This window comes from Phoenix dactylifera, chromosome 17 (assembly GCF_009389715.1).
Source record: "Phoenix dactylifera cultivar Barhee BC4 chromosome 17, palm_55x_up_171113_PBpolish2nd_filt_p, whole genome shotgun sequence".
Classification (NCBI taxonomy): domain Eukaryota; kingdom Viridiplantae; phylum Streptophyta; class Magnoliopsida; order Arecales; family Arecaceae; genus Phoenix; species Phoenix dactylifera.
Genome location: NC_052408.1, coordinates 13,809,051 through 13,823,152, shown reverse-complemented (window position 1 = coordinate 13,823,152; position 14,102 = coordinate 13,809,051). Strand labels below are relative to the sequence as shown.

General features: G+C 39.3%; 3 protein-coding genes across 5 annotated transcripts; 2 read left to right on the top strand and 1 right to left on the bottom strand.

Moving 5' to 3' along the window:
* The first annotated feature begins 707 nt into the window (after window positions 1–707).
* LOC103716625 (putative GEM-like protein 8) lies at window positions 708–2,446 on the top strand. The gene is made up of 4 exons (XM_008804707.3): window positions 708–1,207; window positions 1,311–1,391; window positions 1,665–1,939; window positions 2,014–2,446. The coding sequence occupies exons 1-4, from the start codon at window positions 1,039–1,041 to the stop codon at window positions 2,203–2,205; spliced, it is 717 nt and encodes a 238-aa protein (XP_008802929.1). The 5' UTR covers window positions 708–1,038; the 3' UTR covers window positions 2,206–2,446.
* A 972-nt stretch (window positions 2,447–3,418) lies between these two features.
* LOC103716632 (transmembrane protein 53) lies at window positions 3,419–6,917 on the bottom strand. Of its 3 annotated transcripts, none has more exons than XM_008804718.4 (6): window positions 6,751–6,914; window positions 6,413–6,535; window positions 5,524–6,343; window positions 5,342–5,447; window positions 4,578–4,783; window positions 3,419–3,867 (listed from the first exon to the last, which is right to left on the bottom strand). In XM_008804718.4, the coding sequence occupies exons 3-6, from the start codon at window positions 6,234–6,236 to the stop codon at window positions 3,597–3,599; spliced, it is 1,296 nt and encodes a 431-aa protein (XP_008802940.1). In that variant the 5' UTR covers window positions 6,237–6,343; window positions 6,413–6,535; window positions 6,751–6,914; the 3' UTR covers window positions 3,419–3,596. The 3 variants fall into 3 exon arrangements, with proteins under 3 accessions (XP_008802940.1, XP_008802947.1, XP_038971042.1); XM_008804725.4 differs by having other exon boundaries at window positions 3,445–3,867; window positions 5,524–6,259; window positions 6,751–6,916; XM_039115114.1 differs by having other exon boundaries at window positions 3,445–3,867; window positions 5,524–6,535; window positions 6,751–6,917.
* A 359-nt stretch (window positions 6,918–7,276) lies between these two features.
* LOC103716648 (B3 domain-containing protein Os04g0676600-like) lies at window positions 7,277–14,086 on the top strand. Its single transcript, XM_039115116.1, has 7 exons — window positions 7,277–10,006; window positions 10,346–10,461; window positions 11,026–11,106; window positions 11,360–11,460; window positions 12,591–12,637; window positions 12,707–12,783; window positions 13,388–14,086. The coding sequence occupies exons 1-7, from the start codon at window positions 9,805–9,807 to the stop codon at window positions 13,670–13,672; spliced, it is 909 nt and encodes a 302-aa protein (XP_038971044.1). The 5' UTR covers window positions 7,277–9,804; the 3' UTR covers window positions 13,673–14,086.
* The last annotated feature ends 16 nt before the right edge of the window (window positions 14,087–14,102 follow it).

Here is a 14,102-nt window from a genome sequence, read left to right as displayed (position 1 = left end):
TTTGTATCATCTTGACTAAAAGGAGGCAGTTATAGTGGAAGGCCCTTTAAAATAGCCTTCCACCTCAGACTAAGGAAAGCACAGGAAAAGTTAGCTTTACAGATAAGCAGCGAATCACCCTAAGATAAGGAATATATCGTCGGGTTTTCGTAATGCATCAAACTTTTCCTGTTTTTGAGTAAACAATGCATCTATCTTTCTGTTGGCCGATGCAATCTTACAAACTTTGTTTGTTTTCCTTACATCAGAAGGTTGCTTTGGTCTTCATCCTTTAATAATGGATTTTGTTATGAATTGCTTACTCTGGTCCTTCTCATTTATCTACTTTCCACCTAGACAAAGACAAGTAAGCCAGCCTCCTGTCTCGAAAGCTGCTATAAAGTGGCCCATGAAGACAGGCAGCACAATAAACTGCTGACCTGGAGATGCGTCAGTGCACTAGATGTAGTTGGGGAACATAATATGACAGAAAATAACATAAAGGAAAAGTTAGGGCATTGCTGCCTTACTTCAAACCAGGCACATGGCATGTCTCTGTGTGAAAAATAATTTCCCTCTACTCAAGTGTATAATGTTTTCTTTTCCTCTGCTTCTGCTGACAATAGGATAATAAGAAACCTGTGTGCCTATCAGGGAAATATGCTATGAATTACATGGAAGGCACTAAGAAAAAGTTTTGATTCCCATCTGTATGTCATTCTCTTTTTATCTTGACATATTTTCTCCCCACTTTGTGAAAAGACCAGCAACAGAGTAGAGGGTTGATTCTACCATACAAGTTCATTTAAGAGTTAAGGAACAGAAAAGAATTGAGAACTTTTTCTTTTTCTCTTTTTGGATTTACAACAAAGAATTTATCTTTAATGAGCTGCTGATGACTCTGCATCATGAAGTGGTGTTTTAATTTAGTGCTTTATTTATTTGGATGTAATCACTGCTCCAAAGGTTGCTTCACCTTATAAAAGGCCTACCTGCTGGTTCTCTGGACCAAAGGACATCTACCAGAGGGACATTCTTAAGGAGAGGAGACAAGTAGAGATGGAAGCTTCATCAAATGTGAAGAAGCCAAGCCATGATCAAGTCATTGGCATTCCTATCACCTGTGTCAGATATGCAGCTGAGTGTCGAGGCAAACCTGCTTCTGCTTCTCAGGCTGGTAGCTTATGTCTCCAGTCCACCTCATATGGTTCCTCCCAATTCAGACAGAGTAATAACCACCTCCCCTCCTCTCTTCATCAAACATGCTTGGACACATGGTATGTTATTCAATGCCTTTGGAAAAGTTCTAAAGAACTCTTCTCTATTTGCAGAAAGAGTGGGTTCAGCAATTGATTGGATGAGCAAGTTCAGCAAAAAAGCAGATAGCTACGCGAAAGGCATCCGAGATCATGGTAATTGTCCATCTCATCAATTCAATTCAAATTATGGAAAAACCAATGCTACTTTCATATAGAATATGATGATCGAACTATAGTTGCTAAATAGAAGAATCCTAAACCTAGAAAACAATAACTACGAGTTAGTATCAGTCAGAGAATGACTTGAAATTCTTGTGACAGAAAACATTGCTCACAAGCTTAGCCCAATACATAGGGCAGTAGGTGATTGCTACTGCTAGAAGTAATGGCTAGGACTTATGTCTTGCACTTTCATGGACTCTGCAGTCAGTTTGGGGCCCAATATCTCCGAAACTGTGAAGGGAAAGTTGAGCTTGGGTGCAAGGATTCTTCAAGCAGGAGGCGTCAAGAGAGTCTTCAGACAAAATTTCTCTGTTGAAAAAGGAGAGAAGCTGCTGAAGGCTTTTCAGTGCTATCTGTCAACCACGGCCGGTCCTATTGCAGGGCTGCTCTTTATTTCAACTAAGAAGATTACGTTCCGTAGTGATAGATCCCTAACGCTCACTTCTCCCCGAGGAGAATTGGCCAGAGTTCCCTACAAGGTACTTTTAGGCTTACAGCCATTTTAAATAAATCTTTGCAGCAGGCCTTGGCTGAATTTGTTCTCTTTTCACAGGTTTTGATCCCATTAGAAAGGATAAAGAGAGCCAGCCAGAGTGAGAATGCGAACAAGCCAAACGAAAAGTACATGCAGATAGTTACTAAGGATGAATTTGAGTTCTGGTTTATGGGTTTTGTTAGTTATCAGAGATCTTTCATGTACTTGAGGCAAGCTATCTCAGATTCAGAAGCAAGATTTTTGCAGTAAACTGGTTGATTTGAGTTGGATGCCTCAACATATGGTTTATCTACATAGAGTGAAGAAAATCACAATTTCCTGTTGTAATCAGTAGAAATGGCTCTCCACTCTTTTTTTCCAGAAGAGTCAGTTAAATGCCATTCACAAAATAGGATCAGCCTTGCCTGCCTTTTGTACATAACCATGAATATGTGCTCATTGTATGCCACATGAGTGAGTGAAATACAAGTGTTTTGTTGGTGAATTCTCATGTGAGACTACTAATAATTCACATTATTGATGACCTCATAAATTAGATAATCAGTCTTTATACAAGCATTGCAACCTAGCAGACAGACAAAAGCCCCTTTTGTCTAGAGTGGGTATATATTCAAAACTACTGATCTACACATTCATGACATTCATTGTAAAATTGAGACCCCAATTTAACATAACTATTGTGCTTGGGACCTGTTCTAATGATCTATGAACACATTAAGCACTTTTAACTGTTTTCAGAAGTTCTTAGAGTTGAACTATCTTAGCTTAGAGATGTAAGTCAACTATCCTGTTTGCCTCTGAAACCATCCATGGACTTCTTCTTCTTCTTCTTCGTCATCGTCATCTCACAAGTACATTCAAAACTGGACTCTTAGACTGTATTACCATCGCCAGCATACTGAAATGACCTTTGCAATTTGAGAGACAGGTGCTGTAATTCCACTGGATCAAGGATTAATCCCACATTTCGCTTGGAAAAATAGAGAAAGATAAGAGCTATCCCACATATCTGTTTATGATACAGAACCAGGATTTTGGCAAACCAATGCAATTTTAGAGGCATATTACAGCAAGCTACATGTCAAGAAGTGTCGCTGTTCAGAGTTCTGTTCTGGGCAAAGCAACCTATCTGTCATACAAAACCACGATATCGGCAAACCAATGCAATTTTTAGAGGCAGATTACATCAGTGTATGTCTCAAGAAAACATCCATGTGCAGATTTCTGTTCAGAGCAAAGCAACCCAACATCCAAAATCACGCCGTAGCATGTCTCTGCATAGTACGCAGGATGACATCATGACGAATCAACTGCTAAAACTTTTTGCAAATCATTCGCCACTCTAAATATCTGTTTTGTAAACTTATTCTTCATATACCTATATATCTGCTATTCGCTGAAGCACTAGCCATTTAATATTTACTGCACAAGCTCTTTGATTGCAATTCAAGAGTGAAAGGAAATAAAACGATTGAATGTATTTCCTTCTTTTTGTAACTATATGCTCTTATATTAGAATCATGCGATGGATGCACAAGTGAAATTTGAACAATTTCTCTTGAATTAGCTATGCCTGGCAAGAAATAGATCAATGCCAGGAAAAGAATGAAAGCATCACAATATATATCTATATGTAGAACTTATGACAAATCTTTGCAACCGGTAAGCACACAGTCCTCCAAAAAGTTGGTGAGCTGAGAAGTGTAGAGACCTGGATGGCTTCGGAAATGGTCGACATGAGGCGAGGACACAAAATCACATGCCCTGACCTCATACCCGGCTCTCTGTTGCCTCTCTACAAATGATTCCACTGATTTCGCTGGAATAACTCTGTCAGCAGAGCTGTATATATACAGCTGCGGACACTTTGGTTGGTCTGATGATAACACATCCAAAACATCTGAGAGCCTCCTGTTAATAGTGCAGGCAAATTATCAGTTAATATCTTGGTATATATCAGTCAACAAGAACATAGCTGTCGAACCAATCAAGTAACACAAACATAATATCAAGTTCAACATCTCATGGATAGCATGGAGATTTCAATGACAATGCCATTAGAAGAAATATCTACTGGAATTTGCAGGAAACACATTTTGACATCTAAAAGAAACTTCCTTAAGCCGTATGATAGGGTAAAATCAATAAGAAGTGTTTCACACACACTTACATCTTTCTTTTTTCTTCTTTTAAATAAAAAAAAGGAAACTCCCTCTGCATTCATGCATGCACTATCCTGAATCAAACTCCAATTCAGCTCATTGATGCTGTTGCTTGAGCTATCAGAACACAAATAAATATGTGCATACAAATGCATATGCCATCTAAAACATCCATATCCGTGGTACCATGGGACACCTATGCTCTTATCAACCACTGCATAAAATCAAACTATAAGATTTTAATCCTATTTAGCCTAGTACTCAAAATAAATGTAGGGCTAAGGTCTTCCTAGGCGCAACCATCCAGAATATTCCAGACTTGCATAAGATCCAAATCAACTCCTATACTTGATTGAGTCTATTGAGCATGAATGTACTGTTTAATTAGATTGTAAAGAATAAAAACTCATCATACGTTACAGATTACAGACAGGTAACCAATCTGAAGGAAGTTGCTACCTGTTAATAGCAGGAAGGTTCAGGACAACCTCAAAAAACTTCTCCAATACTGCCAGCAAAGCAACCTCCATGACTGCTGGTTTAGGTTTCACACCAGAATCAGCAGCAACCATCATGCCACTCCCCGATCCGTTTGAACTCAGCATTCCTTTAGTTGCTACACTCTGCTTTTTCAAAAACGCAGCAGAGAAACCAGAAGCCCAAACCTACAACATGGACAAGATAAACTGAATTCTTAGGGTGTACAACCTTGGGAAAATAAGGAAAAACATCGAAAACTGAATCCAGATAACACAAAAGCATAAGTAAATGTCATGAACTTTAACCTTCAGGAAGATGGAGGATGATTTTTAAGAAGAGATATAACCTGCAAACTTTGCTCGGATTTTACTCTACTATCAATGTGTACATTATTGTTCCCATGAAGTAAGGGTGTGCTATTTTCAGGCAAATGATAAACGATGCAAACCAATCAAATCATGATGAATGTGAATTGTGGGAAAATACTTGACTAAAAAGGTCATTGTCAACTCTTATACAGTGGGAAGATCCCATAAACATGAAAGAACAGGTACTAGAATTTCTAACAAAGAAAAGAGACTTTGGTTCTTAAATATGCTTACAAAAAAGTATCCAAGACAAATTAAGCACCAGAACATATTGCAGACCACATATCATGAAAACTAAGGAATATACATCCTAGAAAGCTTACAAAAGCATATTTTGTACTGAATTGTGCTAATATAGCTAATAAATTTCTTTACCTGTGGATCAGGGGCAGCAACAGGGGCCGAGTCCACAATGGAACCTTTGATCTTCCCCATTATTGAAGGGTCCTGCTTCCGAAACTTCTCAAGTATAGCTCCATAGCTGCAAGGAGATAACCGAACAGTTTAGTCATGAAGTGGGTTGCAAAAGAGAAATCACTCAATAGAAATAAGCATACATCAGCCAGCCGGTGTTGCTGAAAGTATGGAAAACCAAATTCTTCCCACTCTCCTCCGAAACCCAATCAGCTAGATGGTTAGCAAGCAGCTCAAGGTTCTGCTCCGCCTCACCGCCGGCCTTGTAGCTGATGATATCCGTCATGGGGAAGGTAAAAGTCACGGCTTGAAAGCCCCTCGAAGTGTACCACTCCGCATATCTCTTCAAATGCTTCTGCTTCGCTCCCAGCCAGCCAAGCAAAACCACGACCGTCCGAGACTTGGCAGCCGAGCAACCATCCTTCCCTGACACCCCATAAGCTCTCGGGTCAGGGGGATGCCATCGATACAGAACCTCCGCCGGCGACGAAGGAATCGGCGGCGTCGAATCATCGAACTTAGCAGGTTCGGCCAACTTAGCATAGCGGTACACGGTAAGGAGGACCGGCGGCGAAGCAGCTGGTATCGAACACGATCCGAACAAAGAATCCGGCACATGGTGAAGGCTTAAATTTTGAACCTTGGAGATGAAAGAGAGGCCGGAGGGATTGGCAAAGGAAATCCGGGGGTGCCGCGGAGGCTCCGATACCACCGCTGAGGCGGGTGGCGACGCGGCATCGAGTTCGGATGGCTTGGAGGGAGAGAAGCGGTCGGGGAGGTCCGTCGACACGGCGGCGAGGGCGATGACGGCGGCGGTGGAGAGAGGCCGGTGGAGAATGCCGGAAAGGGAAGCCATCAGGACGGAAATACGCGTTCCAACTAATTGCAGGTACGAAGGGGGTGAAAAAGACAAGAGCTTTACGCGGAAGCAGGACGAGCCAAAGGAACAAAAATTGAAACTTGCTGGGTATTGTTGACCGAGTTAGTTGTACTCTATAATAGCATTAAGGTGAAGGGGGAGTTGGGACTCACCGAGGAATTGGGAGAAAGGTAGGCGCCGGCTCGGCTGTCAAAAAAGAGCGTCGACAGCCAAGCCCAGCGCCAGAGGAGAAGAGGCCTTCCTTCCTTCCTTCCTTCCTTTTCTATTCTTCCATCCTGCAACGTTATAGAACAGGGAGAGAGATAAAGAGTAGAGAAAAATGAAATGGTTGTTCGCGCGGCTTGAGGCAGGGCCAGGTCAGGAGACGATAAACAACAGCGCCGACCGAGCGCGGTCCCCGAAATTAGCGTGCTTCTCTTAGTTCTCGTCTAAGAGAACTAAGAAAATTATAAGAAAATCTAGAGAAAAGGAAAGGGGCAGAGATTGAGACCTGTCTCCCTCCCGTCGTCCGAAGGCTTCTTCTTAGTTCTCGTCTCTGTCTCTCTCTCTCCCTTTCCCTCCCTCTCCTTTTTCGTTGTGGAGAGAGAGAGAGAGAGGGAAGGAGGGATTCCTTCTTCTGGATTGACGAGGCGGAGGGGGAAAAGATTAAGAAGGTGGAGTGAAAAAAAATGGAGGAAAGGAAGGGCTATTTCGCTTTTTAGACGGTCGGGCGACGAGATGAGAGCAGAGCGCGGCGGAAAAAATGGAAGGAAGCTCCGAATTTAATGAAAAGGACCGTCTAACCTGACTAGATTCACGGCAACAACATTGGCGATGAGGCATAGATATCAAGGTGAACGAATGGTAAGGAATGTCGTCCAGTACGTGGGAACGAAAAATAGTGGAGAAATAGAAAAATTAAAATACTAATTCGTGGAATATATAGGTTGTGCATGTTATAGGCATTACTTTTGTAATCATCTTTTATTTTAGGTAGCTTTCCTCTCATTAGCAAGCTAGTCTTGTTCTTTTTCTTTTTTTTTTTACTGATAGCTATGCATGCTGTTTTATATATGATATGTAGACTTTTTTTAATTTATTATTAGTCAGCAAAATTTATTATTTTTTTGTGCAATTATTATTATTTTTTTGGAAAAATTTTTTGTATCTTTGTTGATTGTGGAATTGAAGGATGTGCGACCCAACTTTCACATATCGAACCACCAAGATTACTATCTTACGAAATCGTACTAAGATATTAGTGCAATTCATAAAAAAAATGCTAATATACAGAACCATACTCTCCAACATCAATGTCGAGTTTTACCTCCATATTTTTTTCATACGTTTGTTGGAAGAAACATTTTATCAATGATGAAACTAAAAATGTACTCTCTTGCATGTATTTTTAGATCATACGTGTGCATGCTGAATTTATATTTAACATACATTGCATGCCATAAGCCAATGAGCAAAGATTAAACGACTGCAATAAATCCGACTACTTCCCGTAGGTTTAGATGGGCCGCTTTAGGTAGCATCTGGTGATCTAAATAGAATTGCTATTGTGATCGAGATCACCAATAATTTTTATTTTAGAATTATCTGATCTTCAATGATCTAAGATTACCGTATGCTATGTTCCAATGACTAAAGATATTTGGATATTCACAGTTAATCTATTTAGTATATTATAGAAATCCAAAATCTATTTAGTATATTATGAAAATCCAAAATCACCGAGTACTAAAGCTATTCCTAATATATTTCATATATTTTAATATTTTAATTCTGGTTGAAGGAATATTTCTGCCTCCAAATTCTACGTCCACGTCACTATCTTCGGGTGATTTTTTAAGGATGGGTCTAGATCATTAGATTCAGCAAACATTTTAAAAGTGGGGACGATTTGAAAATGTAATCAAATACACTGGTTTTGTTACGTCCATCTACATCTTCCATCATCCTGGGGTCATCACTGCGATGACTGCATACAGCTTCTAGGGTCGCAGGAATATAAATTGGGTGCCGTTAGAGTAGGGTGGCTTAGAAGATCTTTCTTCTTAAATTTATTCCCCTTGATGGAAGACGGTCAATTTGACCGAATCAACTTGGCAGAAATCCAACGGTTGGACGACAATGATTGGCTCATCCTACCCGATACCACCGCCATCACAGCATCAACCACCATTCCATGGATGGACTCCACGTAGACCCCATCGATAGAGCTCGGGAACAACTCCACCATCAATCCCTCGCCCCACTTCGCAAAAGCTTCGAAAACGCTCCCCTCCTCCATTAACGCTACGAAACAGCAGATGGGACCAACTTTATCTCGCAGCACCACGGCGTACCCAAATGTCGTCATCTACCCTAAAAAAGGCCAGCTTCCATTCTCTCATCCTACCAGTTCCTATTTCACAGTTTGCTTCAAAAGAAGAGCCCAGGGTATTATGATACGCCATTAATGGTGGAGGTGGGGCACGCAAAATAACGGCCGGTGCGTTTCGTTTTTCCACCTGGACGTCGATATCCTTCGGCCGGCCTCATTACTCCCCCACTTGGGTCTCTCTCTCTCTCTCCTCTTTTCCTCTCTTATTACTTCTGACTTCGCCCTCCAATATATCCTTGCCGATTCCCAAAGCCACACACGCATGCACTCTCTCTCTCCCATGCTATTTTTAGGCACAAAATGAACTCATAATCTGCTCTAGAACTCTAGAATTCTCCACGCTGCATGAAGGAACACCACCATTATTCTGACACTCGCATGACCTCCCTCCTACTATATATCTAGTGGGTTTTCTAAGATTTTGGCTCCTCCTAATCATGTCCCAAGGAGGTCAAGTCACCGCCGAGTTCGTCGTTGCTTCGGAGATGGCAACGGGAGGAGGCGCCGGCGTTGGTTCTGGTTCGGCGGGACAGCCGGTGACCAAGCTGGTGATGATGCCTTTATTTGACAGCGCCGAGGAAACGGCGTCGAATGGAGTGGAAGCGACAGGAGGTTGTGATGAAATGATCGCTGGACAGGTTGAGCAGGAGTCGTCAAAGGCGTTGCAGCTTCCTGCCTTGCAATTCCAACTAGGTCACAGCCTGCGTGGAGCCGTGAATGCTTCGTGTATTTTATATTTGATGCCTGTGCTTAATCTGATTCTGAAAACTAATGATTGATACGAACACAATTCACAATTTATAACTTGATCTTACATTTCATTTCTTCTTCTTTTTTTCCTCTAACTTTAATCATGTTGAATGGTCTATATTGTAGGTGAATCAACCCAAATACATTAATCAAATAAATCTATAACTTGTATATGCTGAATTATGTATTCTTGATGAATGACACAGTGTTGTCTGGGCTTGAGTTGACAACTATTTGTACCGCTCTCATTAGAAGTATCGTTGGAATCTATAGTAATGTTGATATATTGTTTACAGTATATCGAGCTTTTCTTCTGTATTTTGAAACTAAGGTTGACTTAGTTAAGCTTCTTTTTCTATAGGTTGTCACTGCCTCAAGGCCTCCTCTAACAATTTAGACTCACTTTTCACGTCTATCTTTCCAATGTCAACTAACGCACTGAGAGCAAATCTTATGAATTATCTACTTTCATATCATGGTTCTCTATATGATGATCTGCCCCATCCATTTTCTGCTTCGAATTTGAAAGTACATAACGATGCGATCAAAGACCCTTCTAATACCTCTCAGATGCAAATGAAAAGCTCCTCTCCAAACACTCCAAACAAGTTGTATCCTGAATCAGGTAACATCTTTCTGTACATAAACTATTCAGTTCTAATTTCCTTTATGAAGCATCTTTACGTCTCATGTCATTTTTCTAGATCCTAGGTGAACATCATCTGCTCTAGCAGCTGTACCATGCATGACATGTTTTAAGATGGTGCAAAGACTAATCTCCGCTGTTATATATCATGTGTTGCGAATAGAACTGGTATGAATTTCTGCAATGAGTTAATTGTACTGCACTTGTTAGTAGTAGCTTCTTGTATTTTGCTGAAGGGCACAGCCCTTTGATTCCCTTAATGACCGGTATATGAATCCATGCGACTCTTATTAACTTCAAAGCTCTGCTGCATTGCAGCTTGCCAGTGTAATCCTATGGCTGGACCAAACGTTCTTTCAGCATCTACAAGAGGTTCACTAATGAATTTCGTGGATGATGGACATCTTGATGTCAAGGAGACTATGAATCATGGGGTGAGTGTTCTGAAGATTTTTGTAGATCGTTAGATGGGCATGAGCAGCATGAGTTGCGAATAAAAATTTCGATCGATGGAGAATGATGAATTAGGAACTTTTTTTTTTGGTGGGGCGGGGGGGTCTTTGCAAGGATGTGATGATGGAAACAAATTGTCTTTTACATGTTCTTTTGCTTTGAATTTGAGCTGCTGCTACACCAGCTTATCACCTCTAATGATCAATATTTGAAAAATTGATATTCAATTGTTCGTTAGAATTAATTTCAGGCATTCATGTTTTCCTTTTTTGATATGATTTCGAGCCATTCAATTGATTTTCTAACATTCTTTTGATGTTTAAAATCAATACTTAATTGAACTTTCATTTGTGGACACAATCATTGTAAGAAATAGTTTTGCTGCTGCTGTTGCATGTGCACTATGTATGGTCAAAATTTTTATCAAGCACTGCTGCATTTTTATCTTATTTATCAGAGAGAATACCATTGCAGACTCTAGAAAGATTTTGTGATCCGTCATTTTCTTACATAAGAAAAGTGATATGAATTTTCCTGTAATCCAGCTGGAGGAATTGAAAATGGTTCTACAAAAAGAGTTAACAAATAGTGATGTTGGAAGAATTGGGAGAATAGTCCTACCTAAGGTATGAAGTCTTCTTACCCTGTCATTTTTATGTGAATGTGATGCCTTTCTTTTATTATTCTTATTATTTTTTAATGAGGTTGATATGTATGCTACTACGAATGAACTGATTGTTTAAATGTTGTTTTCCTGAAGTATCGATGGATCATACTTTCTAACTTCAACTGTAAATATCTGAAATATCTTCATACCATGTTCATGAAGAATGGTGAGTGAATGACTGACATTATTTTCCATTTCATACCAATTTGCAGAAGGAGGCCGAGTCTAACCTTCCTCCCTTATCTGAAAGAGATGGAATGATGCTGCAGATGGATGACTTGATACTTCCAACAACATGGAAATTCAAGTACAGGTATTTACTTGTATCACACTATCCCAGATCATCAAAAGATGACGGAACATGAGCTGTCATTGTAATTCTAAAAATGTAATCATTTACCAAATGAAGAGAAAACTACAGACCCTTCTCTTTTTTTTGAATCTTATAATGTAATTGCTTCAACACTTGTAAAAAATAGCAGTATATTTGAAGAAATTTAACTATGCAAGTTGAAGCATGCTATCTCAGTCATGCAGCAACTCCTTTCCGGACAAATTATGAGAGAAAAACAGAAGTTTGCAGATAAAATAATAAATACCCACAAGAACAATTTTTCTTGTTTTTCTGAACAATAGAATTCTTAAAATAAACTTGAATTTCTGGGAATGTTTTTGTTTTAGAACTTTCAAGGTATACGTGAAACTAACAGACTGTGATACAAAAAAGGATATCATAAAGGGAGACAGTGATGCATCAAATAGATATAGTTCCAGCACCATTCCATCTAAAATAGGTTTCCTGTGTCATACACTTTACTAGCACAGAGTCAAAAATACTACCACTAATAATAATAATGGTAAAATCGTGTGGAATTTCTCATGGCCAGAGTTCGGACACATAATCACCTCTCAAAACTTTGAAATTAATGTTACAAGTTAAAAAATAAAGAAAGTCTAAATTTGTCAGCTAAAAAATTGGCATTCCTCCCTTCCTGTGAGATGTCCAAGTTTCAAACATGGTGGCGGCAACCCAGACATATTTTTCAAAAGATGAAAAGTGTAAATTTGTACAGTGTAGTTGTTAGAAATGATCGGCAGTCCTAAAATGTATTCTCGATGTTACATCGAGAAATCTCAGTATCAAGAATCTTTTGCCAAATATTAATCCATGTTACTTGTACTGTTTTTAATAGCAACTACTCAAAGACAGTAAAATTCTTGATTATGCTGAAACAATTGAAAGTTATTTGACTCCCTAAAAAAGAGCAAAGGATAAACATAATGCTTTTTCTGCAAAACAGTCTTTTCTTTTTGGTTTTCCATTTTTGAATCAACAAGCTAAAGTGCCAGTAATGAAAATTTTGCTTTTATGTTGTTCGACCGAAGCTTATATGTTGTTCTGTTAAAAATTTTGCTTTATACCTTCTCTTACTGTGTTTTCAGGTTCTGGCCAAACAACAGAAGTAGAATGTATATTATGGAAACTACAGGTTTGTAGATCTCGGTAGCACCAAGGATGATTTCTACTGTATATTTCATGATTTTTCCCCCCTTTTCAGGTGATTTTGTAAGAACCCACGGTCTTGAGGCAGGGGACTTCTTCATTATTTACAAAAGCTCTGCATCTGGAAATTATGTGAGTAAACCTCATTTCTTTTTGTCTTTTTGAAGGCATAATACAATAATTGAACTGACCTGCCTATAGATATGATAAATATCTATGATAGAAGTCTCCTTGATAGAGGTCTCTTGTAAAGGTTTTCTTAGATTTCCCTCTTGCATCCATGATAGAAGTCTCCTTTAAAGGTAGCAGGTAACTCTTGGATTCTTCATCTAAGATATAATTTTTTTCCTTCCTTGGATGTACCCAGCTTTCATTCTGCTGTATTATTGCAACTATAAATTATTAGAATATTTATCAGAAACATGATTTTGCCTGCCCTCACATGCACACTGACATGTGCCCATGCCCTCATGAAAACATGCCCACAATGTTACAAGTATGATGAAACTGGATGATAACTTTGTCGCACTACGTTGTTCAACAACTTGCTTTCAGCAGGTTTGGACAGCTCAGTGAGGGTGACTTGAAATTCAACTAATGAGAATCTTGAATATGCAAGCTTCTCCTGATATGGACAAATTAAAAGGGCTGTGCAAAATAATTTGATCAATTAAAAGACCAAACCAGCCTTCCTCAAATTTGATTTGACTTAGCTAATTTCAATTTTCTTTTTCAGGCGGTTGCTAGCAAGAAGGGCAATCGACTGCCTACATCTGTGGATTTGCTACATTGTCACACCATGAACCAATGCAACATGAATGAAGATGGCAACTCTTGTTTGTCAAGAATTGGGAAGGTGAGAGGTGCCAAACACCAGCTGTGTTTAGAGCCAAGTAAAAGCTTGGGACAGGGTAGCCATTCTTTTCTCACCGTGGCCAGAAATGATTCCTTGAGGACTGGTGTCCTGAATGATTTTGATGGGCACCCTGCTGGTCCTCATTTTCAAAACCTCCCTCCTTAGATAACAGTCCTAAGGAAACATGTTTCTTTCTCAGTTACAGGGTCAGCTGGTCGATTATTCTATGAGTTTTTGGAGGAAGGATTCCCAATCTCTGTATTAAACATCTCCATGTAACTTTTGAATTTTTAAAGTTTGTACTGGTGCTGCATTTTATATTCTGTTGACCTTGGATTTATGTTTATGTTTCCATTGTTTAATGATACAGAAAGTACATCATGTAAACACTTAGAAGGTTTTTAGTAGAAAAAAAAGCTATCATCTCAAAACCCCTAATATTATCTGCAGTTTCACAACAAAATGATGAGATAATGTACCGAGAAATCAAATGTAGGTTTCGTCATGCATCTCTAACCTAGTAACTTGAACTATACTAAATCATCATTTGAGGAGATATGCAACATTCTTTGACTAATTTGGCTTTTCAAGGCCC